Below are 27,508 nucleotides of genomic sequence, written 5' to 3'. Positions count from 1 at the left end.
TATGAATTTTAGAACTTGTGATGACTTCCTTGTCTCTAGTCTCTTGAATCAGGGTTTAAGATGTGATCTAGTATGTTGTATATCCCCCCATGAACAAATATTTTGCAGCACAGACCTGTCTTTGCAAAGGAAAGGAAAGGAAAGGAAAGGAAAGGAGTCTTTCACAAGAGGGTTCTATGTTCATATTTAAGAGATTATATGTTTATATTAAGGTCAGTTTTAGTTTTAAACCAATTCCCAAATGAATAGTTGAGTTTGCCTGTTCTTGCAAAAAAAGAGTCTTACGGCACCTTGAGCCTTTGATGTTTTGCAATAACCTTCATGGTTTCAACCACATTATTTTTAGAAGAGAAACAGATTATAGACTGAACTTTTTAAAAATGTAAGATTACACTTTTATCCATTTTTATTTTACCTTGGTTGGAAGTAGTAAAAAACAGTGGACTCTGGGGAAAACTATACTCAGTCCAGTCTGCTAAGAAGGCTTCAAAGAGTCGGATAATCCAGGAAGATCAGACATTCTTTTAAAGAGGCAGTTGAAGATTCTCATATCACAGTAAGTTTATACTGCAGAAAATCCCTTCTCCTTCTGTTGGGGTAGATGATGACTTAGGAGCCTGTAGAAGGACTCTGACTTTTCTAGACTTTTTGCAGTCTGCAGCCTATCCTAAGCTATGGATCCAACTGTTTTGGAATGGCACCAGTGATAATCAGGAGAATAAGTACCAAAAAGTGTTATTTCATACTTGGAAGCAGATGGCAAAAATCTCCAAATGAAGCTGAGAAAATCTTTCAGCTGCCAATTATATGCAACTTGAAAAAAACAATGATATACAGACATATTTCTATGTCTTCCAAAGGCAGCACATGTGTGGCAATACGAGTGGCAGCAATAAAGGCATAATTTCCCCCATTTCACTCTAAGAAATTAATTTTTGGAGAACATCCATAAATAAAATGCAACATATATATCACCAATTCTACAATGCTATAGTTAAATATGTTAATGTGGCAGTCATACACAGCAAACACTCTCCCTATTAAAGAAAGCTATCTGAACGCTTGAATTAGCTGAGATAAAAAAATCAGTCATTTATTAAAGCGGGTATAACGGACATATTTTCTGTCCTCATAATATCCATCTGCCTAGCTACAAAGGTACATCTAGAACAAGGCTGCCTCTTTTAGCCTAAGTTTCCCCTTCTACTTTCTCAATTTCTTCCTTGCTCCATCTGTTCTGGATACTTTTAATGTTAGTTGAAAGTGAAAAATGGAAGAAAACATTGATTGCCCAGTCTCAAAAGGAATATTGGAGAGCTGAAAAAGGTGCAAAAAAGTGCAAGCAAAATGATTTGGGTTTGGAATACCTTCCCTATGAGGACAGAGCATGCGGGCAAGCAGTAGCTAACCTTTTTGGTGCTGAGGACTACATCAACCCATGGCCAATCCCTCCAGGGGCTGCATGTCAATGTGAGTGTAGTCAAAGCCAAACTTTCTTAACCATTTGCCTCATTAAATATACTGAGCAATCCCACCCCTTTCCTCAATATTCCTTATTACCTTCTACCCTTTCCCCCCTTATTCTTCATTAATTTCCATTCCATTCCAAAAGCCATTTTAATTTCTACTCTATTTCCCTATTTCAAATCCCTTATTAATTTTCACTCTTTTCAAAAACATTGATTAATTGCCACCACTTCCCCCTTATTCCCATATTGATGCTTTCCCTATTCTATAGTAAACAGTTCACTTTATTCAGAAAGCACTGCTTACTTAACTAAAAACAACCAGTCCCCCCAGTATACAATCCATCCTTTATTAAAATAACTTATAAGATCCATTCCATCTATTACAAGATAGCACTTCTCTCACAGACTGTGTTAGCTGCAAGTCTCATTAGCACCAAATGAGCACTACCCATTTAACAAGAAAGCCATCTGTGAAAAGGGCAAAAGAATGTCAGCAATGAAGACACAAATAACCTACTAGCTACTGTGACTTCTTACCGTCTAGGTGATCCATCTTCATGTGGCTGGATAATCACCACCTTTACAGTCACAGAAGTGCGCAGCAGGTCAATCATTTGTTCATGAGTCAGGGTTGCTACAGCTACTTTACAGATCTCCACAAGGCGACTGCCTTGACGTAGGCCAGCTTTCCAGGCAAAACCAAATGGCTCCACATCTGCTACAATCCCTTCAAAGTTAACATGGAATCCGAGCTGTCCCAAGCCATTTCTCCTTAAGGTCATTTCTGTTGTTTCACATCCTCTAGTTACTATCTAAAGGAATATGAAATTAATGAGACCACAGCATAAAAGAATAGTGATGTAAAAATTCCAGAAATGGTGAGCTGTGGGTAAGGTGATATTGAAATGGTTTTTAAAATGTGATTTATCCCCCTGCCATTAAGAACATGAAGTGTAATATTTATTATAACCTATAAGATAAAATTTTATTGTTTGATATGTTTCTGAAATCCAAAAGTAATAATAACTTTGTTTTATTAGAACAATTATAAATCAGTGTCATGATGGAACCAATACATAAGAGCCACACCACTCCCAGCTAAGTGTTTAGGATTGCAGACTTAAGGTCTTCCAATTATTCTATCTGTGCTAGCATTCCAGCTTGCCAAATGGAACAATACGCTTCCCCCTGCACATTGTTCTGGAGGTTCTCCCAACCCTCTAAGCCAATTCTGGAAGGCATGGGGTGTGTGTGGGGGAGAGAGAGATGGGGGAAGCCTTATAGCACAAGTGGAAGTCCTTGCACAGGGCTTCCACTGACAGGGCTGGTTAGGTGAATCCTAACCTAAGTTACCTAAAAACAAGATGAAAATAAAAATTGTTTGCTATATTACAGTGTATAGTAGTTGTGTTATTGTGAGACACCCTGGATTTTTTTTTTATTGCGGGCCATGCATAAATATTTTAAACAAATTCTAAAAAGAGGAGTCAAAAGCCAGCCTGTACAAAGTCCACCAGGTTTCAGAATCAAAATGACTGGTATACTCTCATAATGGACTTCTGGACTAAACACTCACAAGATGTATTCTGCAATTCTGAAGTAGGTTTCCAACATCAAGATAGAAAATAATTACTTATTCAGTAATCCTGTCAGACACAGTATCAGTCTTATTACTGCTTTGGAATCTTGAGACTAAACATTTTCAGCAGGGTAAATTAACTGTAGGATTCTTTTATACACATTAGTATTACACATTCTGAAAGGTGCATTTCCTAAGAGATCCCCCCTCCCAACTACCAATTGTTCAGTAATCTGTTTCTAGTCTTGCATGCACACCCACACCCACTTTTCATATACACCCGTTTCTTTTCCACCACTTTCCATTTTTTTTTACCAAGTCTTCACATCTCCCGCACTGGACACATGCTTTCTGAAACATGTAAGGAACTGCTTTCAAACAATGCAGAGTCACATGTACTAATATATTATACCCCTCGGGTAGCTAATAGCGTTTTTGTCATTCATGGCTGACTAGAGATTTCTGAATAAAGATGTTCTTCTCCAAGCTCTAACAATTGATGTCCCTGGAGCAACCATCTGTGCTGTGTCCAGTTTCTAGGACAGTACATTTCTCTTACTGATTATTATAACAGTTCAGGGACTGTTTTGTTTGTAGAAGACTTAGCAGCTGCCTTATATTAAACAAGGAAGCAAAATAGTAATTTACTGAAGTCTTTACAGGTACAGATCACTTTTTTTTATTAGAACAATGCTAAATTATTGTAACCTGACTCATTTGACTGGGTCAGGTTATATATCTGAACAATATAACACACTTAAAGAGAATCTGAATTAAGTGAAAATTCTCTATTATGCTTAGTAGAATTGTCTGGATTTTTACTTCTTGAAATAAGGCAACCCTAACTGTACTAAAAAGGGAGAATTCTGTTTCAGACTACAGCTGCCACATTTCCAGTTTAAGCCTGGAATACAGAAATATCCCTGAAATGGTCTGGTAAACTTTTCATTTTTAAAATTCTATAGTCAGGTATCATATTTATCCATCTCCATTATCTTGAAAAATTACTGACAATAGCATTTGAAATTGCCAAGCACTTAAAAGAAACCATACTTACTTCCAGTCTTTGAACCATTTCTCTGATGTCATCAGCACAGTTATCAAGTGCTGAGAGAAGAACACATTCTCCTCTTTCATAAAAAACTTTAACACTCATTAATCCAGATGTCCATCCAATAACATCTCTGCAGGAGCAGTTGAAAACAACATTCTTTGATTCCTTTTCAATCAACACGATGAACTCATTTGAGATACCAAGAAGACATTCAATGTCAAGGGACTGACCAAAGTCTCGTGCTATCACATTCCATATCACTGCTCCAATGCTGAATAAGTGGGCATCCTTCCTTGGTTTCACTCTCTCTTTTTTCTTTGCTCCCAGTGTAATAAAACTAAACTTGACTGAGGTGTCTACTGTAGCAGTAGTAACAAAGTTTTCTGCAAGATCTTTCAAGTACTCTTGCCGTGTTCTAGTGGCCATGGCTCGAAATTTTTCTGACTTGTGTGCTGCATTTTCTGCATTAATAACTTTGGCCAAAAGGAAGTCCCGGAAAACTGCTGATTTAGGGAAAGTCACTCCTTTAGGTATTGGTGGCCCGAAAGGTGGTACATCTTTTGACCTTGAAACTCCAACACTAGGAAGTGAAGAAAACTTATTATAGGATCAATGTTTTGTAAGTTATTTTAACTAAAACACTATTTGTTTATACATAAGATATTCATGCATCTACCAAGGAGAAGAAAAATTTATATAATAAACTACCTCAAAACTCTTCAAAAGAAGAAATTGTCAGGAATTACATTTGCAGCAAAATGAGAAAAATAAAATCATAGAATTGTAGAGTTGGATGGGACCACTAGGATCACCCAGTCCAACCCCCTACGGAACTCTTTCTAACTGAATATATTTTTTATCAAATTGAAAATGTGCCGCATCAAGAAATTAAATATTCACAGAACACAAATGTTGTTGTACCAACCCATCATAAAATGGTGTGTTACATGAACACTAAATATTTAGATCAGGGTACTAGTGTATAAACAAATGCACATTTTTTTATGCCATATGCCTAGAATGCACTTCTATACAGTATTGATCCATGGTATGAACATATAAGCATGCCATGTTCCATTATGGGCTACCTTGGAACTGAGTCAGTTACCCCACTTCTCCAGTCTAGAGTCCCCATGCATATAGAAATTTGTATTAACAAAAGGGCTCAGCTTTCATAAGATTGCTTCTTGTCCTCGAATAATTCAGAGATTTAAATATAGAGACTACGTTCTATAGGTACCATACAAATTATTTTTATTGAAGCTAGCAAGTTTCCTGAACCTTACTAATATTTCTTTAAAGTACTGCCGTTTTTAGTTTTAGGGTGCAATCCAAACCCTCTCGAGCCATCATTTGGGATTTTTGGAGCAGTACATCCACCACCCATCTGCACTCTGGTTGCTCACTGTGGACAAAGATGAGGAGGTTCAGGACAACTGGAACAAATTCCATCATCTGATGGCAGTGATTCCAGTGGATCCCAGTGTTGTTTAGCTCCTCCCTGAGGCACCCCATTTGGGGACTTGCTACCAGCCCCCACAGGCAAGGATATGGCCAGTGGGTCTCCCACTAAGCTCATTCATTGAATGGAAGGGGGAGGCTGGTGCCATGATGGTTGGCTGGGTGAGCTGGGAGCACAGGTACATGGAAAATGCAGAGAAGGCTGATAAAGCAAATAAACAATGGCCCCAGCATTTTCCAATGAAAGCCTAAGAAACTAAGGCAATTGACAAACCTGTACTCACCTATAGCACACATTTTCAGTGCAAGGGTTGTGGACTTTAACAATGACAAACACATGTTGAAAATGAGAACGGATATTTTTTGGAGTAAAAGGAAGCGCTCCAGGCTCTTGGAAGACAATGGTAACAATGTCATTTCCTATGTGCCTTTTCCTTAAAAGCTAGATGCAAAACAAAAAAACAAAAAAAAACCTTAAAATGGTGACTCCAATTTCCTTCACATCCACTAGAAAAAAAGATAACTATTAAAAATATTAAAAATGGCAATTATGTATTTTAAAAAACCCTACACTTTGATTAGTCACAATGTTATTGTCTTGGCACAGGCAGCACGCAGCCTAAGTACGGTATGTTTTACAGGTCTTGTCTATACCTTTGAAATACACAGTTCTTTAAAAAGAGGAAAGTGGTGGGTTGAGAATAGGTAAAATCATAAATCAGTCTTGTTCAAGTATATGAAGTACTAAATAGCCTTTCAATCATTTTGTTGCTCATCATTTCCAAGATGCAAAATAACTTTTCATATCTGAAATACAACATTTCTTGTTTCCTTAAGATGTTTTTCCTCACTGTAGTAGTTTCTATATCTACTAGAAATTCTCAACATTTTAAACCAATCTTTCCCCACCATAGAAAGCACAACAGTCGCCAAATATCTTCAAAGGACAATTTTATTTTAAATAAGTTTGGAAATGCAGCAGTGGACAAAGGCAGGCCAAGATCCAAGGATTCCTAAATGTACATTGAAGCGGTTCAACACAGCTTTTGCCTTTTATTTCCAGCTGCAACTTTCCACACTATTACTGTAACCTCCCAGACTTTTGGGAACAGCTTTTTGGGTAGTGTGTCTGCAGCAGAGTCTATGAAAGAAAGGGGACCTCAGATATCCTGGCACACATTTAGAATCTCTCATGTAGTCCTTTGGATATTGCCCCAAACATGTACATGCAGACATTCATATTACAGCTAAAGATGATATTTTGAAGTAACATATCTTAAGTAACATAACCTAGTATCAATTTAAATAACTTGTAACCATGTAACAAGTATGTAATTAAAACATCAACATTTTCTATAATTATTTGGAAAGCTGAAAAGGTGTTGGAAATGTTACAATCCAGGAGCTCCACAGACACATACCGATGTTCACATGCAGTTTTCTGGTGAATTTTTACCTCAGTAGTCCACAATAGTAAACAAGAAGCTATTTCAGCTTTTCTTTGTTAGCTTAAAAGAAGAGCTGTCAGCGAAATGAAATATTGAAGCAACACAAAGTCTCTGTTAAGTCTATCTACCAGAAAGTTTCGATCTCAAGGCTTTTGGAAATGGTGCAATACCTTTTTGTTTACTGTGTAAATTTGGGATGTCCAGGATTAAGCTGGTAGAAAATTGGAGATATGACCTCTGCTGTATTCTGAGGTCTTATAACTGAATTTTATTTAAAACATTACCTATTACTGGCTTTTGAAATGATGTAGATGACAGACATATGTAAATGAAAATCACAACTGTGGGTATGCATCTGGTGCACACTAAGCTATGGTATAGGGTACAACCCAACTCTATTAAAATCAATGAAAGTTTTGCCATACCATTATAAGCCAGTAGCTGCAATCCATTTTACAGCTACAGACACTAATTTCAGTGTGTTTTTAGTGGGGCATAAATACTTGGGTGTACAGGTGGACTAAAGTAATTGGACTGGATTGAACTAATCTGTTGCACTAGCAGAAGCCAGTGCAACAAGTCCTAAGAGATCAACAGGACTTGCCCCCCTCACCTTCACACCAATGCCCTCCCCATATCTGATTGGGAGAGTCAGGAGAGCCCCCAAAACAGGGTGCAGAGGGAGGAGTTCATTTTGCCTGGCAAGGAAAAGTAACTGTACCGATGGAATGATCTCCTTGGGGCAATGCTGAATCCCCCCCCCCAAAGGCTCTATGGAAGTGAGTTTTATCACTGCTAACACATCACCAAAATAAAAGTTCATGATCAGAGGTAGTTTCCCATATATTCAAATTATTCTAAAGTTGCAGAAAGTGACAATAATACCTTTGATTTCAGATTCATCTGTTAACAGTAACAGATTAAAAATCAGGAAACAGAAGTAAGAAGTAAATACTTCAGGGGTAGCCAACATGGTGACTTCCAGATGATTTGGATTACAACTCCCATCAGCCTTGATCATTAGCCATGCTGGCTCAGACTGAAAGAAGTTGCACCACATTGGCTATGCCTGCAGGAAAGTGTACAAACAGAATGAACATTTTGCCTACTCCAGTCTGTGTGAGGAAAGGCATGTAAAAGCTAGTTGAGTGGAGGACAGATTTTTTCCAGAGGATCTCTAGAAGGCCCGCTTATGGGCTACAAAGGTTCCTGAGTTTGGATGACATGCTAAGCCAAAACATAACTTAGCTCGGCACAGTGCAGCAGCAAAACAAACTAGAGAGGAGCAAAATGGACAATTTCCTCTTTGGGATCCCACATATTTGCCTCAAGCCATGGCTTGGCTTAGATATTAGGTGCTAATTGGGTTGAATAATAAATAACAGACATTTGCAATATAAACCTTTCTAAACTATTTTAAAAGGCATCAATAGTTCCTGAAAGGAATTTGAGTCTTGTCACCAACATGCATAAGCATATTCATTAACGTAATTGGATTAACCTAACCATATAAAACAAATTGGAACTTGTTCATTCTTTAAAATGTTAGCAAATAGGGTGAGATTTCTGAGGTACAACTAATATTTCAGTTAACATAGCAGACAACCATTATAATCAGTACCATAAAGGTCTGTACAACATCATAAAAAAACAGTAATAGAACCATATAAATATAAATGGGGAATTGAAATGCAAGGAACAGGCAAGGAGAGTTAAATAGATGATATTGATATGTAATACATTGATCTCGGTAGGATTGTATAAATGGAATGCAAATTGAATGGAGAAAAAGGTATGAAAAAAAGAGAGACACTGTTCTGAAAACTGAAGAAAATGGTATGTAACTATTATACAGAGCTTGTTTTCATATCTCTAAGTTATTTTTCCCTTCCTCTCCTTATTTGTTCAACTGCCCTTCCAACACACTCTTAACAATGATACAATTCAATTGGAATTTTAAATATAGTACATAGGTCAAGTGGGATTATGTTCAGGAAGTAACACAACATTGACAACAAGACCCTAATAACAGTTTTCACCTTAGTTCTAACACAATATTTACTTGGAAGTAAGGTCCAGTGATAATAGTAATTTATTTATTTTTTTAAAAAAGGTAGATCACAACCTTACTTGGGGTGGTAAATCTAAATATGAATCCAGTAAAATATCAGCATTAATGAACTTAATTTTAATATGAAATAGTATCAAGTTAAGAGAATGTTAGAAAAGAAATATCTACCACCTTTTAAAAATAATGTATTAGTTCTGATCTGACCTTAATTGTGGCCCTTCAATTTACTTTACTGGCTCTGTTTTCCCTAACGTGCTAATCAAATGTGATTTTAAGTTTTCCAGATAATCTGAAATGGGATGCACCACCTTTAGCGTATTTTTATTCATCTCTAAGCTTCCCAAGCTAAATTGACCATTATCGGACAGCTAAAGCCACAGCAATCTATTTCTGTAAGCCTTAATTGCTTGCTCAAGCTAAAGCAACAAAGCTATCCTGTCATATTGCATAAAGCATCTTTCTTCATTCAATTTAATGGGGGGGGAATGAAAAGACATCACAAGAAACCTTCAAGCTTATTTTAGTTTAGTAATAAAATAAGTGGTTTCATAGTAAGTTTGTATTATAATATGTTAATATTTACATATACAAAGATCACATATTTCAATCAGACCTGATTAAAACTAGGAAAATTCCAAACACTGAAGAAGCATTTAATCTTACATACCAAGACAGTAACTCGTTTTCAATTTTTTTTTATTATTATATCAGACAAGGAGATAACTTGACAACAGATTTGGATTAATCAGATCTGACCAAAGATAACAAAAGCAAATGGCAGAAGTGTGAGGAAATATTGCAAGGAAATGATCTGGAAAGGGTGTCTACAAGGGTAAAAGTTCAACAGGAGAAGCCTTTAACTGTGATGTGTAAGGAAAGCCAATACAAGGAGGTGGTACTGGCCACACCAGAGTGGGTAGCTCCCTCTGTTCTGATCAGAACACAGAGTGAAGACTCCCCACCCTATATTGCAGCCAAAGTGAAAAATTACCTGTGTGTTTGGATCTCCTGCTCGCTCTAAAACTAGAGGGATGTCCTGATCAGTGACCAAGCAGGGCGTAGTTATTTCCTAGAAAAAGCAACAGACAGTTCTGGTGTGGCCTATTTCTGGCTCACAGGTAATTGGATTTTATGAAATGTTCATTGGAGATAGTGCTCACAGTAGCTGGCTACATACCTTGGCCAGTGACCATACGGGGTATAATGGATGTATAAACCTATTCACACATAGAGGCTAGACCTCTAGATCCCATTCAAATCTAAGATGGGAAGTTCCCAAATGACTCGGATAAGTGGATGAAACAAGATAAGCCCTGTACACAAAGTAAAATTTCTATACCACAGGGCTGGTAAGACTGTTCCTTGAGGACAGCAGCAACTTTATCTGTGATGCTGAATCTTAGCTTCCTGTGTGTCTCAGAGGGAAAGGTTTGTTATTTTATGTGAATTGTTCCTAGCTTGTCAAGAATACTTCCATGGGTACATTCTACATTATATAGTTTGGCAATGAGGTACCAACAGAAAGAGAAAATAAACATTCATTAATTATTTCTTCTACACATTAAGGCTGGCTAAATGTTGATTACTGGAGTGTGCTTATCACATTTTATTGAAAAGTGTCCATGCTGTGCAAATACCACTGGCATCCAGTATCATAAAAAATAATGTGGGGGGCCTTCAGATCTCAGTTGCCTGATTTGTGCATAACGCTAAATCAAATTATGGTTTAGTGTGAACAAAGAAGTGTACTTTGCTCCTGCAGCAACACTACCAATAGCTAAGCCATGTCTTTGCTTAGCCTTATGAACTAGAGCTCATGGTTCATCTCACTCCAAACAAACCACACTGTGTAGCCAAAGTTTGTTCTCAGCTTACTGTTCTTGGTTTGATTTGGGGGAGACAACTGTAAGCCCAAGTTTGCTAAGTCAAACCATGGTTTACCTATTGGTAGTGAAACAGCAGGGAAGGAGCTAAGCAGCCACAATTTTCACTATGTGCATCAGCACACTGTTTTGTTCAAATTAAGTCATAGTTTGGCTTAGTGATACGTGCAAATCAGGCCAATGTTACCTAAATATGGAAAACTTCCACATTATTTTATCCAAAGAAATCCATAGAACATACGGTACTATGATATTACTGCTAAATATACCAAGACTGTCCAAGGTACAAAGACTGATGAGTGTTTACTAAAACATTGTGGAAGGGTGTGATTGTTACTGGGGAAATAATAGAACTAGGTTGGAAAATTTTGAGGATAAACCAAGAACAGGCTTTAGTTTGTCTAGAGAGGAAGACACATTAGGGAATATTTAGGTAAAGATATAAGCAAAGGTAAGAAAACTGAAGAGTGAAATGAGTGGCTCAAGCAAACACAATAGTGAGGGTGACAAACACCATACAATTCTGGAAGAAGTGAATCAAGGTAAAAGGTTATTTTCTATGCTCACAGATTAGGTAAAACCGAGACAAAGACTAACATTCAACATCAAGTAAGGGTTTAATGTATTGTCATTGCCTGCAATTAGGAACAAAAATATTTGAAATCAACACTGAGTATATCTTTTGTAGAAGTATTTTCTACAATAGTTAAACTTTGCAATTTAAACCCATCCACAGATAGATTACAGTTTCTCAAACATTTTGTTATTCCAGTGTATACTGTCTTTTGTTGGAGGGAATAAAATATTTGCAAATAAATGCAGTAAGCTCCTTGTTCACAACTTTAATATGTTAACCTATCACTTTAATCACCTTGGGCATGTGCACTGGATCACAAAGAAATTAGGTGTTTCTAAATTACATGGAAATATAATTAACTTCATGTGATAGATGGATTTTTTTCTATCATCATAAATGGTCAAAATGGTCTCCAAAACCATAGGTAGACCAAATATGGAAGGTGTATAGCGGAAGGGACATAGTTCACTGGTAGAGCATTCGCTTTGTGTGCGGAAGGTCCCAAGTTCAGTTCCTGGCATTTCTAGCTGTACGGCTGGAAATGTCCCCTATCAGAAACCCTAGTTTCTGTTGCTGGTTAGTGTCGACAGTACTGACGTAGATGTACAGTGGTGCCCCGCAAGACGAATGCCTCGCAAGACGGAAAACTCGCTAGACGAAAGGGTTTTCCGTTTTTTGAGCTGCTTCGCAAGACGAATTTCCCTATGGGCTTGCTTCGCAAGACGAAAACGTCTTGCAAGTTTGTTTCCTTTTTCTTAACACCGTTAATACAGTTGCGACTTGACTTCGAGGAGCAACTCATAGAACACAGTGTACATAGTAGCCTTTTTGGGGGGTTTTAAAGACTTTGGTGATTTTTGAAGCTTTTCCAAAACTTCTTTTGCAGCCATTTGGTAAGTTAAGCTTTTAAAACTTTTTTTGGGGGGGTTGGATTTTGGGTTGGGGTGTTTGGAATTCAAGGACTTGGTGTTGGGGAGGGGTTTGCAAGAATCTGGAAGCTTGTTTTTCCCCCCTGCATTTTTATGATTTTCTGTGACCATTGGGCCACTCTGTTGTTTTTTTAAAAAAAATTCTGGGTTTGAGTTTTGAAATGCTCTTTACAGTATGTGTGACTTTAAAGAGCACTTAATAAACTCTTGTTATACCAAATTTGGCTTTGTTTGGACTTTTTTTGACCATAGGAACGCATTAATTGATTTTCAATGCATTCCTATGGGATTTCGTGCTTCGCAAGACGAAAAATTCGCTAGATGAAAAAATTCGCAGAACGAATTAATTTTGTCTTGCGAGGCACCACTGTATTCTAAAGCCGTTTTCTATATGCCTTTCACGTATAATTTCCAGCTCCATTTTAAAAGGTGTTGCTACAATATTTTCTCTTTAGATAGAACTGTGCAGGTCTACTATTAAGACTTTCTCTTTATCCAACTAAGGCTTCGTTCTATCCTCTGGGCATTTGCCTTGGGAATAGTTCCCACTGAAAACAATAGAAAGTACACCTGAGTTAAAACAGTACCAAACAAGCTATAAAGTTCTGATAGTGGTTGAAATAACAAAGAGATCCTAGTTTGGTGAGTTTGGTAAACAAGACAGCCGGTTACCCCTACCCACTTCTAGGAAAGTGATTTGCCAATTATTATAAAACTATTTTAATTTTTATACATCTACGAAGCTATTCTTTTAGAACTCCAGAATTGCAAGTTCTGCCACATTCTCAACTTGCCCACTTTAAGTATAAATCTAATATCATACAACCTAACTACTACAATTTTAGCTACTCTCCCAAAACAAATTCACCATAGATAAGGAAATAACTTTTATATATCTGCCAATAAGTCTGAAAATATGTTTGCAGAAATCCTTATTCTTTGTGCAGATACACAAGGAACTGTTGTTTCTTCTTTTATCTACACACACTGGCTTGTGGAATGTTACACTCTGAGCAGTAATCTCATTTGTGAATGGCTACTTTATTCACACATTAAATTCATAGAAGTGGGAATATATTATACATTTAAAAATATCTATTTCTTTTAAACCCCATTTATAAAGCAAACTTATGCCAAAAGTATTATATCAATTAGTACAGGCAAAGACAGGGTTAACCTTACAAAAACAAAAAGAAAATCATAATTCAATTCAAGCCAATGGCAAAAGCCCATTAACTTCAAATCATTCAAGACTGCAACCATTAGGATTCTACAAAACCTCTGATGCAATGTCATTTTTAGCCATCCTTAATGCTGCAAAATATTCTAAACTAGAACAGAATGGTACATGTTCAAACATTAACTGTATTTGCTATATAATGCTGTATTATCTATGTGCATAACAGACAAGCAGTATGTTAAGTTATTAGAATACCAAAACTTACACCATGAAAAATCAAATTACATATACTTGCATCTTTTAAATGCACATTATTAAAAATTAGGCTGGATTCAGTTTGTTTTGGTAGGAGAGGAAGTATTTAAGTTTCCAGAAGTATCTGTATCACTGCATACTGGCAATTCAGTGAAATAATTTATTCTCTCTTTTTTAAAAAAATAGTTAACAGAATAAACTTTTGGGTCAAAGCAGAAGTAATAAACCTAAGCATTTTAATCCGTAAGCAATATGCAATCCTCAAGTTAAAATAATAACAACTATAATTTTTACTGAGTATTCATAACAAACATTTCAACAAAAAAAATACATTCTACAAACAACTTCTCAGACAAGAAATCATGCATGATTCCCTAAAGCTGGTTTGAGACATACCTGTTGCCTGTTACTGGGCATATATGGAAGCATAGTTGACACATGAAACATTATTTCGTAATCTTTGTAGGTAGTATAAAGGGAATGTGTTCCAGTTGAATCGGCTGAAATTAAAGTCCACAAGTGGGTCAGTGATGACAATGCAGAAATTCAAGTATAATATAAACATCTCTCCTCCCCACCACTGGGCCGCAAAAAAAAACCCATCCAGCAAATATGACAGTTCCATATAAATTCCAAATAGTTTCAGAAGCCCTTTCCAAGCCATATGTCCCTATTGTAATTTGGCATTCAACTATTTCCTGTGGCAAGTGAAAGTTGCATGCCATTCAATGGGTGCAGCACAACCACTAAGACGGAGCACGCAAAACACAACCACTTACGTAACCCCTTGTTTTCCTCAACAAGGAAACCAGCTGCTGGGTCTGGTCTCCCTAGAGCAAGGATGAGGAACCCCAGGTCCAAATGTGGCCCCTCCAGGCCCCTCTGTCCAGTCCTCATGCCTCTTCGGAATGCCTCTCTACCACTTCAGGCTACACCCCTCACTGGTCCTACTCCATGCCCTCATCTGCAGTATGTCCTTCAATTGTAATGATGCCTCCTGCTTGCCTGGATGGAGGATGGAGATGGGTGTCAGTGTGGGTGTGTCTGGACAGCTCCGCATGGTTGGAATGTAGTCAACTGCACAAAGATAAAACTCATCTGTTGCTATGACTCTGGCCCTAAGCATCAGCATGCAGGCCTGGAACACCGTCTGGCCCCACTGTAGGGTGACTGTGCTCAGACTGGAAGGGAAGAAGGAAATGCAGTGTAGATGCTGTCTCTGTGATCTCTGTGTAATCTGCATTTACAGAAGGAAAGCACTTTGGCATAACAGATTCCCTTATTTTTATAATTTTAGTGTTTATTACAATTTATTATTAAAACTTACTTTTATTGTCTAGCTGAGCTCGGTATTTACTGAAACCTTTCAGCCATACTCTCTGACCTAGGAGATCAAGGAATTCGTCAAAAGCCGGTCCTGCGGTCTCATTGTTATACATCTCCTCCTCAGTGCTTTGGCCTGCTTTGCAATACAGGATCCCAATCTTGTGCTGAAAACTCAGCTGTAATTAGGAAAAAACTAGTCAGAACAGAAAAAGTCTCTAAAACAGGGTCTGACAGATATATTTTGTAACCCTAGTAAGAATTTTTCAGTTTAGGGTCGACATATTTAAACTTCCCCAGAACAGCAGCTAATGCCAATTCTGGCACACTAACGGAACTTTACTTCTTTAGCATGTGATGGATAAATCATGCCTTCCCAAAGCCCCTGTGCAGTATTAATCATTGGATCATTTGCAGCTGAGTATCTTCATTCTCTCTAAGGTTTTTTCTTCTCTTTTCAGAGGCCAATATATATATTATACCTATTGAGATAATCTCTGAAGTGAAATGTGATTTTAGGATTGCTTTGTATACTATAGTACTGTCTACATCTTCATCTAGCAAAATGGGACACCTTATGTTGATCCCAGTGCAAATGCATTTGGGCTAATTTAAGATATTGCCTGCAAAAGCAGGAACATCAGCTTCTGCTGCTCTGAGTGAATGAATTCCCCATTTGTCTTTCGTAAGTGGTTGTCTGTAAAGAATATGAAGTGTAAGCAGAAAGCACCATATATGGAAGATGTGAGTACTAATAGCTCTGGAATATTCAACCCAAAAAGACCACACAAATTAGTTACTCTTGCATTAGGAAAAAAATACTGTTTTTTCTAACTTAAATTTCAGATACTTGAAGTTCAATGGACTCTCCTCCTCTTTGCAATAATACCAGCCATTTCCTCTATTTTCCCAATTATGTGAAGGATTTTGGTGGAGGTGGGGGTGAAGTTTATACAAGTTCCCTTTTAGATTGTAACTACTGTTGACACAATCAGCCTGCTTATTTCTGACAATAATTGCAGGTGAACTAAACCATCTATAACGTAAGTATGTATTGCCAATTGATTGTAACAAATAGTGATTATTTTCACCATAGCGACTGATTTGATCTCTTCTATTTTCAACTTTATTAAAAACTTCTAGTAGTATCAAAATAGGATGAATCCAGTGTTCCTACATCCATTCTATTAGCATTTCCTCTTCCTATTAAAAATTAACCAAGTGATAGAAAGCAGCAGTCTTCCTGTACTGCTTTCAGATATCCAGCCATGCTCAAGGCTCATAATCACATACACTGAAAAATACTTATTTGGTCAAATTACATCCTCTGGCTACAGAATAAAAAATGTATGTCATTGAATCAATGAGGTGTGCTGTATAAAGAATATTGCTCTATGGAATGAGGAATCAAGGGGACAAATCCCAGCTCAAAAACCCCGGATTGGTTTATTATTTATTAATTTGTTTCAAAAAAATTATATATTGCCGATTGTAAGAAAAAACCTCAAATGCTGGTTGACTGGTCCAAGGTCACCTTGGAGTCAAGACGTGAGAATAAAATGAGACATCCTCATATATGGTGTCCTGAGCTCCTTGGAAGAAGCCGGATATTTACCTTATTCATAATATTTGTATAAGGCTGACTAAAATGATGCTCTTTTTTCTGTATCTATATATGCATTTCTATATAAAATGATCAATTATGCCTTTATAATCTTGCAGAACAGTGTCTGCCTTATCAAACCAATTAATCTCACCATTATTCACTCTGAATTTAAAGTATATGTTCATTTCATTGCTCATGCAGTGTTAACTTGTTAAATAGTCCCAATTAGAATTTCAGCTGTTTGATCTATCATATATTCCACATAAAGTAAGAAGACTGCCGCTGCGAATAAGGTGTGCTAATTATAATTAGGAAAGGAAAATCTGAAAAGGTGAAAGATTGACAAACCAATGATTTTCCCTTTAATACAATATGCAGCTTTCTAATGTTGGGTGTTTACCAAAAATGGCTTACTAAACTGTATTTTACCTCCATGGAAAGTACAGCCATTTGTGCTTGTGATTAGTATGTGTAAATGTTTATTTTGTATATTTATTGTTTTATGTGAACCACTTTTATCTGAAGCAGTATATAAATAAGACAACATGTAAAAACAACCTACAAAATTATCTTACTGTAATATAAATACACAGAAAGTCCCCTTTTGTTAAAGTTCCTCAAAAATCTCCTTCACTTATCGTAAGTTAACTGCATTTCCACAGACAGGTCAGATCAAATTCAGTTGTATTTATGACAACAAAACACTGCAATAAGACAACTCACAGGCATGCAAGTTCAGGCAAGGCATGCAATACCTACCCCTTGTTCGTCAAGTTTAAGCAGCTGTTCAGAAACTTTGGGTGAGTTGGAAGCTTGCCGTAGGCACTGAATGCTCAGTTCTGGTATTACATATTCCAATACTTCTTTAAGAGGTAAACCGCGTGCTGTGCCATGTCTAGCAGTAGATGGAATAGCATCTTCTAAAATGGCTCCCCTCAACGTGGTAAGCTACAGCAAGAGTATAAGTCTTACTAAATGTTTATCATTGTAACACAATCTTCAACAAGGAAAAGGAAGATACAAATTCTATTAAGCTGTTACTGCCTGAACCTGCGTAGGGAGAAGTAGGAACATGCATGCTAGCCTTACCCCCAACCTTGCTATGCTGAATGGGAAGGTTTGACAGGGGATTAAGTGCATTTGACTGAACTTCTATAGAACTGCACTATCAAGGATTGTAGAGAGTATTCTAAATGCATTCATCCGGCACACGGTGCTAGGTTGGGGAACCTACACTAGCTTGAGCAATAATAGCACTTGGAGGTTAGCATGAAACCATCACTTTGGGCTCAGTTTCCAGCCCTCAAGAAGGTTTTATATAAACTTCATAAACTGCACCAGCAAACTATATGGCAAAATGCATCCTTTAATTCTGTGTATGCTAGCCAATGTAAGATCTGAGAAACTTTTAACAAAGATTTATCACAAATGTCATATACAGCCGTTCCCATGATTAATTAACAAGAGAAGGAAAACTGAACTGAAAAACTACCTCTAACTGAAATTAACGGTGGACAACCAGATTTTGGTATGTGGTTTGTTAAATCTGCCTAAGAAAGTGCCTGAGGCTTAATTAGCATCCCTCCTACAACTTCAGATGCTATTGTTTTTTAAACCTTGAACATGCCATTATTTTACAACAAATCACCCTACTGTGCTTTACACAGTTAGTACACTGAAAAAAGAAATAGCTAGAACATCCAACAACACAAAATAAAATAGACATTTAAAGTATTTTGTTAAAGAGGAATTCTATGTCACATCCCCTTTCTCCCTTCCCCCTCTCAAAACATTATTCCTTTCCACTCTCTTCCCAAGCCTGCTTATACTTTTATAATCCTCTTCTGTCAAGCATCTGCAGCCATACTTATCTTCTACATTCTCAGGCTCACCATCTGTTTATTTTTGAAAAGTGTACCCATTTCCTTCATTCCTCAATAGGGAAAATGAATTTCTGACATAAGAACTGCTAGGCTCCAATATGCTTTGATTCTACAAGAGCCATCATATTCTATCTATCTATAAGCACATCCACAAAATAATGTAAAACTACTGCAATCCTATACACACACACACACAGGACTAAATCCTTTTGATTTAGTGGGACTTTCTAACGGCATTTACCAATGTTTTTAGAGGTATCAGACAACTTGGAAATGAAATACAGAATGACATAAAACCAATAGCAATTACAAAATTGAAAAGGCATTTGAACACAAATGGTAAGAGTACAGAAAGGCACAATAACTTGAGGTCAAACCCAGTGGAACACAGATTTGGAAACATGAATAGACTTTCCTCACAGGTGGCACTTCACAAAGGACTTCCCACTGTTAACCCCATGAACAGAAACAAGATAATAATGGAAATCAGGGTTACAGTACATAAAATAGGAAGAAAAAACAGAGATTGTGGGTTGGTAGAGTTGCTGGATTATACTGGCAAGATCTCTCTCACACACACATATGTATGTGTGTTATGTTACTTCTTTCCCTAGAAAAATGTTTGTTTTTCATCTGTGTCATTCTGAACGTTAACTTTCTCCAGAATTCTGTAAGAGACAGGTGCTGTATAAAAGACTAGGGTATATTTGCCCAAATTAATCTCACTCTTTGCTGGCTATATTCAGATGTAATTACTCTCAAATCCTGGAGCAGGGACACAGTAGCCCCCTTTCTCCTGCCAATTCCATAGATCACTCTGAAACCTGGGCACACAAGAACATGGCCTAATGTTGATCAGCTTGTGATGCAGGGACAAGCTTTTTCATTGGTGGCACCAGAATTCTGGAATGCACTCCCTGCTGAAATCTATATTGGCATGTCACCAGCTTTTGAAGATGCACCTGTTTACACAAACATTATCTTGATTTCTTGACCTGATTCTCTTGTTTGAATTGCTGTGCTGTTTTAATGTGATTGTTTTATTGCATATTTTAATTATGACATATCTTTAATTATTCTGTACTTTATCAATGTTGTACAATTGGTTTTAAGTTTTATAAACAACTTACAAACAACTTGGAAGTCATCAGGACCTTAAGCAGTATATCAATTAATAACAATAATTAAAGACTATATTTCTTACATGGGATATTATATTTCTTACAATCTAGACTGGGCAAAATAAGTTTACTCTCTATCAGAACAGAGTAACATCACCAGACTGTCAGGCAGCAAAAAGCATGTATCACTCACTCTTAGTAATAAACTGGGGGAATCACCCATAGCTCCCATCCATCTAGTGTGCTGAACCAAGATGTAGTATACATCTAATTTACACCAAACTGCTAAACAGGAAGGAAACAGATAATTATTTATGATTCTGTGGTTTTGTTTTAACCACAGTGGCACTTTCTCCAGCCACTGCAGCTTATGGGAATTGCTGCTAGTAATTGCCTGTTTCTCCTTGCAAGTGCCTACATGTCCACATGCAGAAACAGAAATGGGATTCTGCCTTCTCAACATACCGTATTTTTTGCTCTATAAGACTCATTTTTTCCCTCCTAAAAAGTAAGGGGAAATGTGTGTGCGTCTTATGGAGCGAATGCAGGCTGCACAGCTATCCCAAAAGCCAGAACAGCAAGAGGGATCGCTGGACAGTGATCCCTCTTGTTCTGGCTTCTGAGATTAGGAATATTTTTTTTCTTGTTTTCCTCCTCCAAAAACTAGGTGCATCTTATGGTCTGGGTAACTTCACTTTCTCTTCTTCTCTCATGCACCCCTCAAATCTGCTCTGGAGGATAGGGGACCCTCTGGAGCAGATTTCGTGAGGTATGAGGGGGAGAAAGGGAAGTTCAGTTGTGTGAGCAGAGCAGAAGTCAGCTCACATTATATCTCTTCTTATATATGGAATGAAAGCTCTGTGAATTTATTATTTCTCTTTGAATATATTTCAGTACTTTCTGGAGCAGTGTGGAAAGCAGGGGAATTGTCAAGGGGTGATCCACAGGGCTTAAGTGAGAGTATTTTGCACTAGTTCCCAGACTTCTGACCCTTTCCCCTTCTTCTAATTATTTTTTTTTAAAGCAAACTTTGTTCACAGGGCAGCAGGGCAGATTGCAGCACTAGTAAAAACTCTTGGGCACCTGCTATGTCCCAGGCTTTAGCATCATATTCCCATCTTTAAAATAGACTAATTTTCCTAAATTATCTGCTTTGTACATCCAGTATTTTCCTGCACATCTGGTATTCTTTTAATCTGGGGTTGCCAGGTGTTATGTGTGGATAGCACTGAGTTTTTAAAACAACATGTAAGCATATGTGTATGTGTGAAACAGATATTAGTTGTTGTTGTTTGAGCACATAAGTCCCAAGGTATGGTCTGGCCATTAATTTGCTGAAACTAAGCTAGTTAGTGCCTCAGTGGAAAATTGCCTGGAAACCACATTTATGCTACCTTGGGCTCTATTACTGAAGGAAGGCAGAACAGGAGAAAAAATACAAGCAAACACCTGCTCTTACCAATAGATTACAGATAGGACAGAGGGCATAATACAGTATACATTGCCCAGAAAATCCTCATGACACCACCATAGCTCAGAATAAGCCCTTTCAGCAACCCCAGCATTTATTTCCCCCACTTTGAAAGTCTATTTAAATTTGCTTCTATGCATATAAATAAGCATATGTTAATTTTATTCAAATTTGTGTCATAGGACTGTGTCCCAAGTCCTTTAACTACCTATCAACACACCTGGCAGAAACCCTACCTCACTTGTTCTGAACACTACACGGTAGTTGAACTGTGAACCTTCTTTCTCTTTTGCATCTTCAAACTTCTCCCTTCTGATGCTGACTGCTACTGGTCCTAAATTTTCATCTGTTCCAAAGTAGTTTTGATGCTCTGTTGTACATAAAGAGGAGAAGACAATAATGAAATATTAGACTGACAAATTCCTGTTCGTTTGTCAGATAAATGTTACTGGTTGAGATTGGAAAGTCCCTCAGACCTATTTGTTTACACTTTTATTATGTCTTATGTGCAGGCAGGACAACGAACCTAAAAGCATAATAAGTGTATTGCAAGTTAGGACATCTGTTCAGCATAGATCTGTATTGTAGCTGAAAACTGTCAGCCATTAAAAAAAATGCAAATAACTAAAATATTTTTTCATAGACACTAGTTTATGACCTATTCTGCAGCATATGGGATGCCAGAGCAATACTTTGTTAGTCTTGTATGTTTGGGCACACATGAAATTATGGCAATCCACAGATCAGGTTCTCTTACCTTACAAATGAGGCAACTGTAATTTCAACTATATTAGAAGTAAATTAACTCTCTTTTACAGGAAAACTCACATTTCTAAATACACACACAAAGTACAATCCAACCTAAGTTAATAATATTTAAACCCTATTGATTTAAAGTGGGTGGTAGGGAACTTCCAAACTGTGTGCCAAACTATAATTAAGATTAATAATTACTTATAATTAAAATTAAGAATTAAAATTTCCCCATCTGGCCCACTAGCTCCTGACAGTTCCTTTGCTGGAGCAAGGCATGCTCCCAATCATCTAGCATGTGATGGTAAGGAGGAGTGTGCCTTGCTCAAAGAGGAAAAAGCAGTTTCCATCCAATGAAAGCCAACTCTCGCTACCAGCACTGCTCTTTGAAGCTGCCCCATGTTGTTCCTTTCCACCTCACACATCAGGGGTGGAAAGATGCAGCAAAGAGAGGCTTGCAAAGCTGAGAGCTGGCAACACTGCTTGCACTGTAGTTCCCAAGTTTGGGAACACCAAGCAAGGGATTCGGACAAGTAGGTGGGACAATCCACCCATCAGTCTTCTGATGTCATAATACTGACATGTGACTGGCAGGTGAGTTGCCCTGATGGGTCATGCCCATGGCCCATCTAGTCCAGCAGCTTGTTCTCACAGTAGCCAAAGAGGTACCCATTGATAACCTGAAAACAAGAGCTGAGCACAACAGAACTCTGCCCAGCCCCCTGCGATTTCCAGCAACTGGTATTCAGAAGCATACTGCCTATGGCCGTGGACACAGAGTAAGAAAGAAAATCAAGCACATCATTAATAGCCTCACTGAGGCCAGTGGTATTTAAATGTCCTTAACTCTGGCTGGATTGTGTTTGCAATATTTATTTAGAAAGGAATCCAAACTTCCCTTCTTCCCCAGCAGCAGAAGTTTGGTGCGGTGGGGCAACCTGGAACTGGGGAAGAGCTTAGAGCCAATGCCCCACTCAGACATTTAGAGGGCAAAAGGGGGGAGCACCACAACAGCAGAATGATGCTGGTGTCTCTCTCCAGGCACTGGACATTGGGAGGATGACAAAGCTGGTGAAGGGACATTTCTGCCCAGTCCTATCCACCCATCCCCATCTGATGCAAAGTGGGGTTTGATACAAATTACGGTATTAAATATATTCTGTGTCAAAAGACATTTTATTGCTATCCAATGTTCCTTTGATATTGATATTTTTAGACGCAAGTGTTTTAGTAACTAAGTTGTTATTCAGCACCCTACGGCACTAGAAAGACTAAAACATGTATTATGGGAAAAGCTTTTGTGGACTATTGTCTTCTTCATCAGATGCATGAAGTGTTTCCCTGAGCTGCAGGTTACAACTCAGCAAAACACATCACAAATTTGATGAAGGGGAATATCTGTTTTTCTTGAATAGTAGTCAAATAAGTCATACATGCACCTTGCCTTTAAAACTGAGAAAGTGCCAAGAACTGTACAGTGGTACCTTGGGTTAAGTACTTAATTCATTCCGGAGGTTTGTTCTTAACCTGAAACTGTTCTTAACCTGAAGCACCACTTTAGCTAATGGGGCCTCCTGCTGCTGCACATTCGGAGCACGATTTCTGTTCTCATCCTGAAGCAAAGTTCTTAACCCGAGGTACTATTTCTGGGTTAGCGGAGTCTGTAACCTGAAGCCTATGTAATCTGAAGCATATGTAATATGAGGTACCACTGTACTGATATGGCATTCAAAGGAGAAAGAAGTGAAACATTCCACTGGACTACGGCAAGCCCCTTGCATCAACCTTCTTAGCTCTTTTAAACCAAGGCTTAGTTCTCTACACACAGGGCTCCTTACTACTCATATTTATCATCATAGTAATGCCATTAATAAGGTGAGCCTGAGTAGCATCTAGCCTTCTGGCTAAACAGAATTCTTATTTGCATCTGCCAAGCCCCCACAAAATATGGTCAAAACCTATGTGTATTCAAAACTAGCTAACATCCTTTTAAGTTTGATGAGAAGGGTAGGAGATGTTGAGTTGTAATCCTTCCTGCAACTTATTTTTCCTACTCTGATTGAATGACTGAGGGAGGACACTGAGACTTTTGGGTGAGACAGAACAAGGGATGCAAATCCTCCCACTCCCTCAAACCCTACATGTTAAGGAGAAGTGCAGGCAGAATGGGAGCTCCACATTGCCTAGAGCCTCCTAAAATATATTCCTGGGATAGGACTAAAGAGGAGGGGAGAAGAAGCTGTTCAGAGGAGGGGGGTTGAATATTGCTTCACCTATTAGATTTCTCATGTTAGAAGTTGGGATACCCACTGTCTGAAGGTTTTGCCCACTTTATTTTTTTCTTACACAAAGTGAATAGCTGCTATTCACTTATATGGAAGTAAGAGATGACATACATGGATGAGCACAGTTCTTAAGAGGATAGTTAAACTGACAGTGCAGTAAATGTCATTGTGACTATTTTCATAGACTAGTCAAATGTGTTTTAACTGACATTTCATAACTGACAAGTCTGTATACATAGTTTCTATTAAGATAGTAGGTTTTAGTTTACACAGATTATATTCCAAAACAATTTTTTTTTCAAAAAAAGTCGCAATGGGTCTAAAATAAAGAATTCCCACATTTTTGGAAGGTGGACAGACAGAATTTTCTTTTTGCCAAATCTGACTATTTATACACATGCAAGTCCCCAAATCAAGCAATTATTTGTTTAATAAGAAATAATCTGAATATATTGTCCTTCTAGCTTTGCCTTCACTGGCAGTAGGACTGGGAAATTTAATCCCCATTTCTTCTTTGAACTTAACCGATACCTCAAGAGTACTCACAGAACCTTACTTTTCCATTTTTTGAATTTTAAATGTTTTCCTCTACTTACTGTTTTATATTTTCCATTTTGAATTGTTGCTTTTAGCTTATGATTGCACATTTTAATTAAAGATTTTATTTTGAAATTTTGGTAGCTGTCATGGAAACCTACTTGAAGCATGGGGCAAATATGGCTAAAACTAATGAAAAGTATTTACTAGTTACTTTACAGTCTTGCTTGAGTACCTTTCTCAAACCTGACCTCCTTTGATGAGTCCTAACTGATACATCATTTTCTGGTGCATTCCTTTTGTCCAGAGTTCACACAGCTCAAATTCTCTTAGGCTGTGAATAAATGCCATTGAAGTCAATGGGACTTACTTCTAGAAAACATTAAATAATCCTGCTGTTATTCCTTCAGCTATTTCCAAACCCGCCTGTGCTTTTAGTGTACTGTCTACCTGGCTGAACTACTACCTCCCTTTCTGAGCTGATGGAGGTAATCTTGGCTGTGGTGTTGGAGAGCCCTTTTACAGCAATGACATCCATGCTGAGGCTGTCTCCAGTGGGCAGGCTTAGGCCTTCAAGGTTCAAAATAGCTTCAGTTTTCTGTGAGAGGCTTATAGCATTGTATCTTGTCTGGTCCAGAGGGACCCTAGAAGCTTTCAATCTCCCATGGGGTTTCTGTCTACATTCTGTTGCCCATCACAGAGGAAGAAGGATCATGTTCTTAATGTATTTCACCTAACACCACATACCATGAATAAGAATCAACATTAAAAGTTACTTCATAGTCCATATATACCATGCAGACAGGAACGCGGGTGGCGCTGTGGGTTAAACCACAGAGCCTAGGACTTGCCGATCAGAAGGTCGCCGGTTCAAATCCCCGTGATGGGGTGAGCTCCCATTGCTCAGTCCCAGCTCCTGCCAACCTAGCATTTCGAAAGCACGTCAAAGTGCAAGTAGATAAATAGGCACTACTCCAGCGGGAAGGTAAACGGCATTTCCGTGCACTGCTCTGGTTCGCCAGAAGCGACTTAGTCATGCTGGCTACATGGCCCAGAAGCTATACGCCGGCTCCCTCAGCCAATAAAGCGAGATGAGCGCCGCAACCCCAGAGTTGGCCACGACTGGACCTAATGTTCAGGGGTCCCTTTACCTTTTTACATAGCATACAAACATTTAATAATAAATAAAAATATCTGCTTCCACTTAAAGCTAGGTAGAGGCAGGTATTTATTATATAGCTAACTTTTACCACACTTTGTTTTAAAACCCATATTTTGTCCAATTCTCAAAGCAGCAGCCCCCTAATACATATTTTAGACAATTACAATTCTGCATTGTAGCTTTTGTAAATAAGAAACTAGTAAGAATGGCACCTAAACTTTGAGAAAATAGTTTGAATATTTTTATAAATATGCTCAGAAACAAAGAAACAGCATGTGTATGCACATGCACAACATACTACTGAATGACTCTTAACAAGAAGAATACACTCAGGGGAATACAGTACACTCATTGTACCAAAACTATGTGGAAGATGGTCAAATGCACTGAACGCTTTATATCAAATATGGTTTAATGATTATTATTTTTTACCCAAAAGCAATTCCTCGAAGGGCCACATGCCAGTGACTGACATGGCCAATGCATGTCAATGTGAACACACATTCCCAGAAAAACACTGTACATACAGCACACTCAGACCCTCCCTGCCCCCGTAACACATTCCTTAGATATGTGGGCACAGCCCACAAACATGCTCTCACAAAATACACAGGGACAGATATGCACGTGCACACATTTTAACCCTCTCCACTCAAATGCTGGGGTAGGTGGAAATGCTGCCATTTATTCTTAAAGAGCAGGTACTAGACTCTTTCTCTGATCTTGTGTGTTCTGCTGCTTAGCACCAAGACTGAAGATAAAATCTCTCTCCCTCCCCTTTAGAAAAGATCTTTAGAGAAGAGTTAGTTCTTTAAAGAGTAGATAGAGCTCTATCTCCTGATCAGATTGAGAGATAAAGTTGGAGGTGCTGGCACTACTTCCTGTGCCTTGGTGAGCCAGATCCAGACCATGGTTTAATCACACTTTATGCACTTTATAAAGTTAAAATGCAGCATTTTGAATATTTTTAAATGTATCTGTAGCAATATTAAACCCTTGTTTGCACTAACTATAGAATTTAAAACTCATCACATCACCCTCACATGTATTAGGCGCTTATGAAATTAGCTAGTTTATTTGTATAAAATACTAGTTAGAGAATAAGAGCATATCACTTATGGCATTTTGATGGAAGACAGTTTTTTGTACTTGTAAACAATGATGCTGCAACCTCTGACAGTGCGATACTCCCCTAAAGAATATTTGTCACGGTCCTCCTTTAATCTTGTAGTTCAGAATAGGAGACCAGATTATGGTTTTCATTAAAGATGTCAAAGCATATGTAAGAATATGACACCAAATTCAAAGAAACACAACCCCAATCATTAATATTAAATAAGTACGTTGGGGCTTTCAATGCTTTAAGGATGGCCATAATGATGCCCTCCAAGACACACATTAAAAAAAGCAGAGCTACATTTTACATTAGATATTTTCACATCTCACAACACTACCCACAAG

At 37.9% G+C, this 27,508-nt stretch overlaps 1 protein-coding gene across 6 annotated transcripts in view; it reads right to left on the bottom strand.

Annotated features, from left to right (window-relative positions):
• The window catches only part of SIPA1L2 (signal induced proliferation associated 1 like 2), a 76,448-nt gene that overhangs the window by 30,143 nt on the left and 18,797 nt on the right, over positions 1-27,508 (bottom strand). For 4 of the 6 annotated variants that reach the window (XM_081906762.1, XM_081906763.1, XM_081906765.1 and 1 more), the window contains exons 3-10: positions 21,547-21,680; positions 17,595-17,783; positions 15,234-15,408; positions 14,303-14,406; positions 10,074-10,151; positions 5,848-6,005; positions 4,106-4,682; positions 2,007-2,281 (exon numbers count right to left, since the gene is read on the bottom strand). In XM_081906762.1, the coding sequence (XP_081762888.1) occupies positions 2,007-2,281; positions 4,106-4,682; positions 5,848-6,005; positions 10,074-10,151; positions 14,303-14,406; positions 15,234-15,408; positions 17,595-17,783; positions 21,547-21,680 (1,690 nt within the window). The remainder of the gene's footprint in view (positions 1-2,006; positions 2,282-4,105; positions 4,683-5,847; positions 6,006-10,073; positions 10,152-14,302; positions 14,407-15,233; positions 15,409-17,594; positions 17,784-21,546; positions 21,681-27,508) is intronic. The other 2 variants (XM_081906766.1, XM_081906767.1) reach the window with 1 other exon arrangement.

The sequence above is a fragment of the Podarcis melisellensis genome, assembly GCF_964234715.1.
Source record: "Podarcis melisellensis genome assembly, chromosome: 3".
Lineage (NCBI taxonomy): Eukaryota > Metazoa > Chordata > Lepidosauria > Squamata > Lacertidae > Podarcis > Podarcis melisellensis.
Note: the sequence above shows the minus strand (reverse complement) of the source record. Positions and strands in the feature narration are given on the sequence as shown.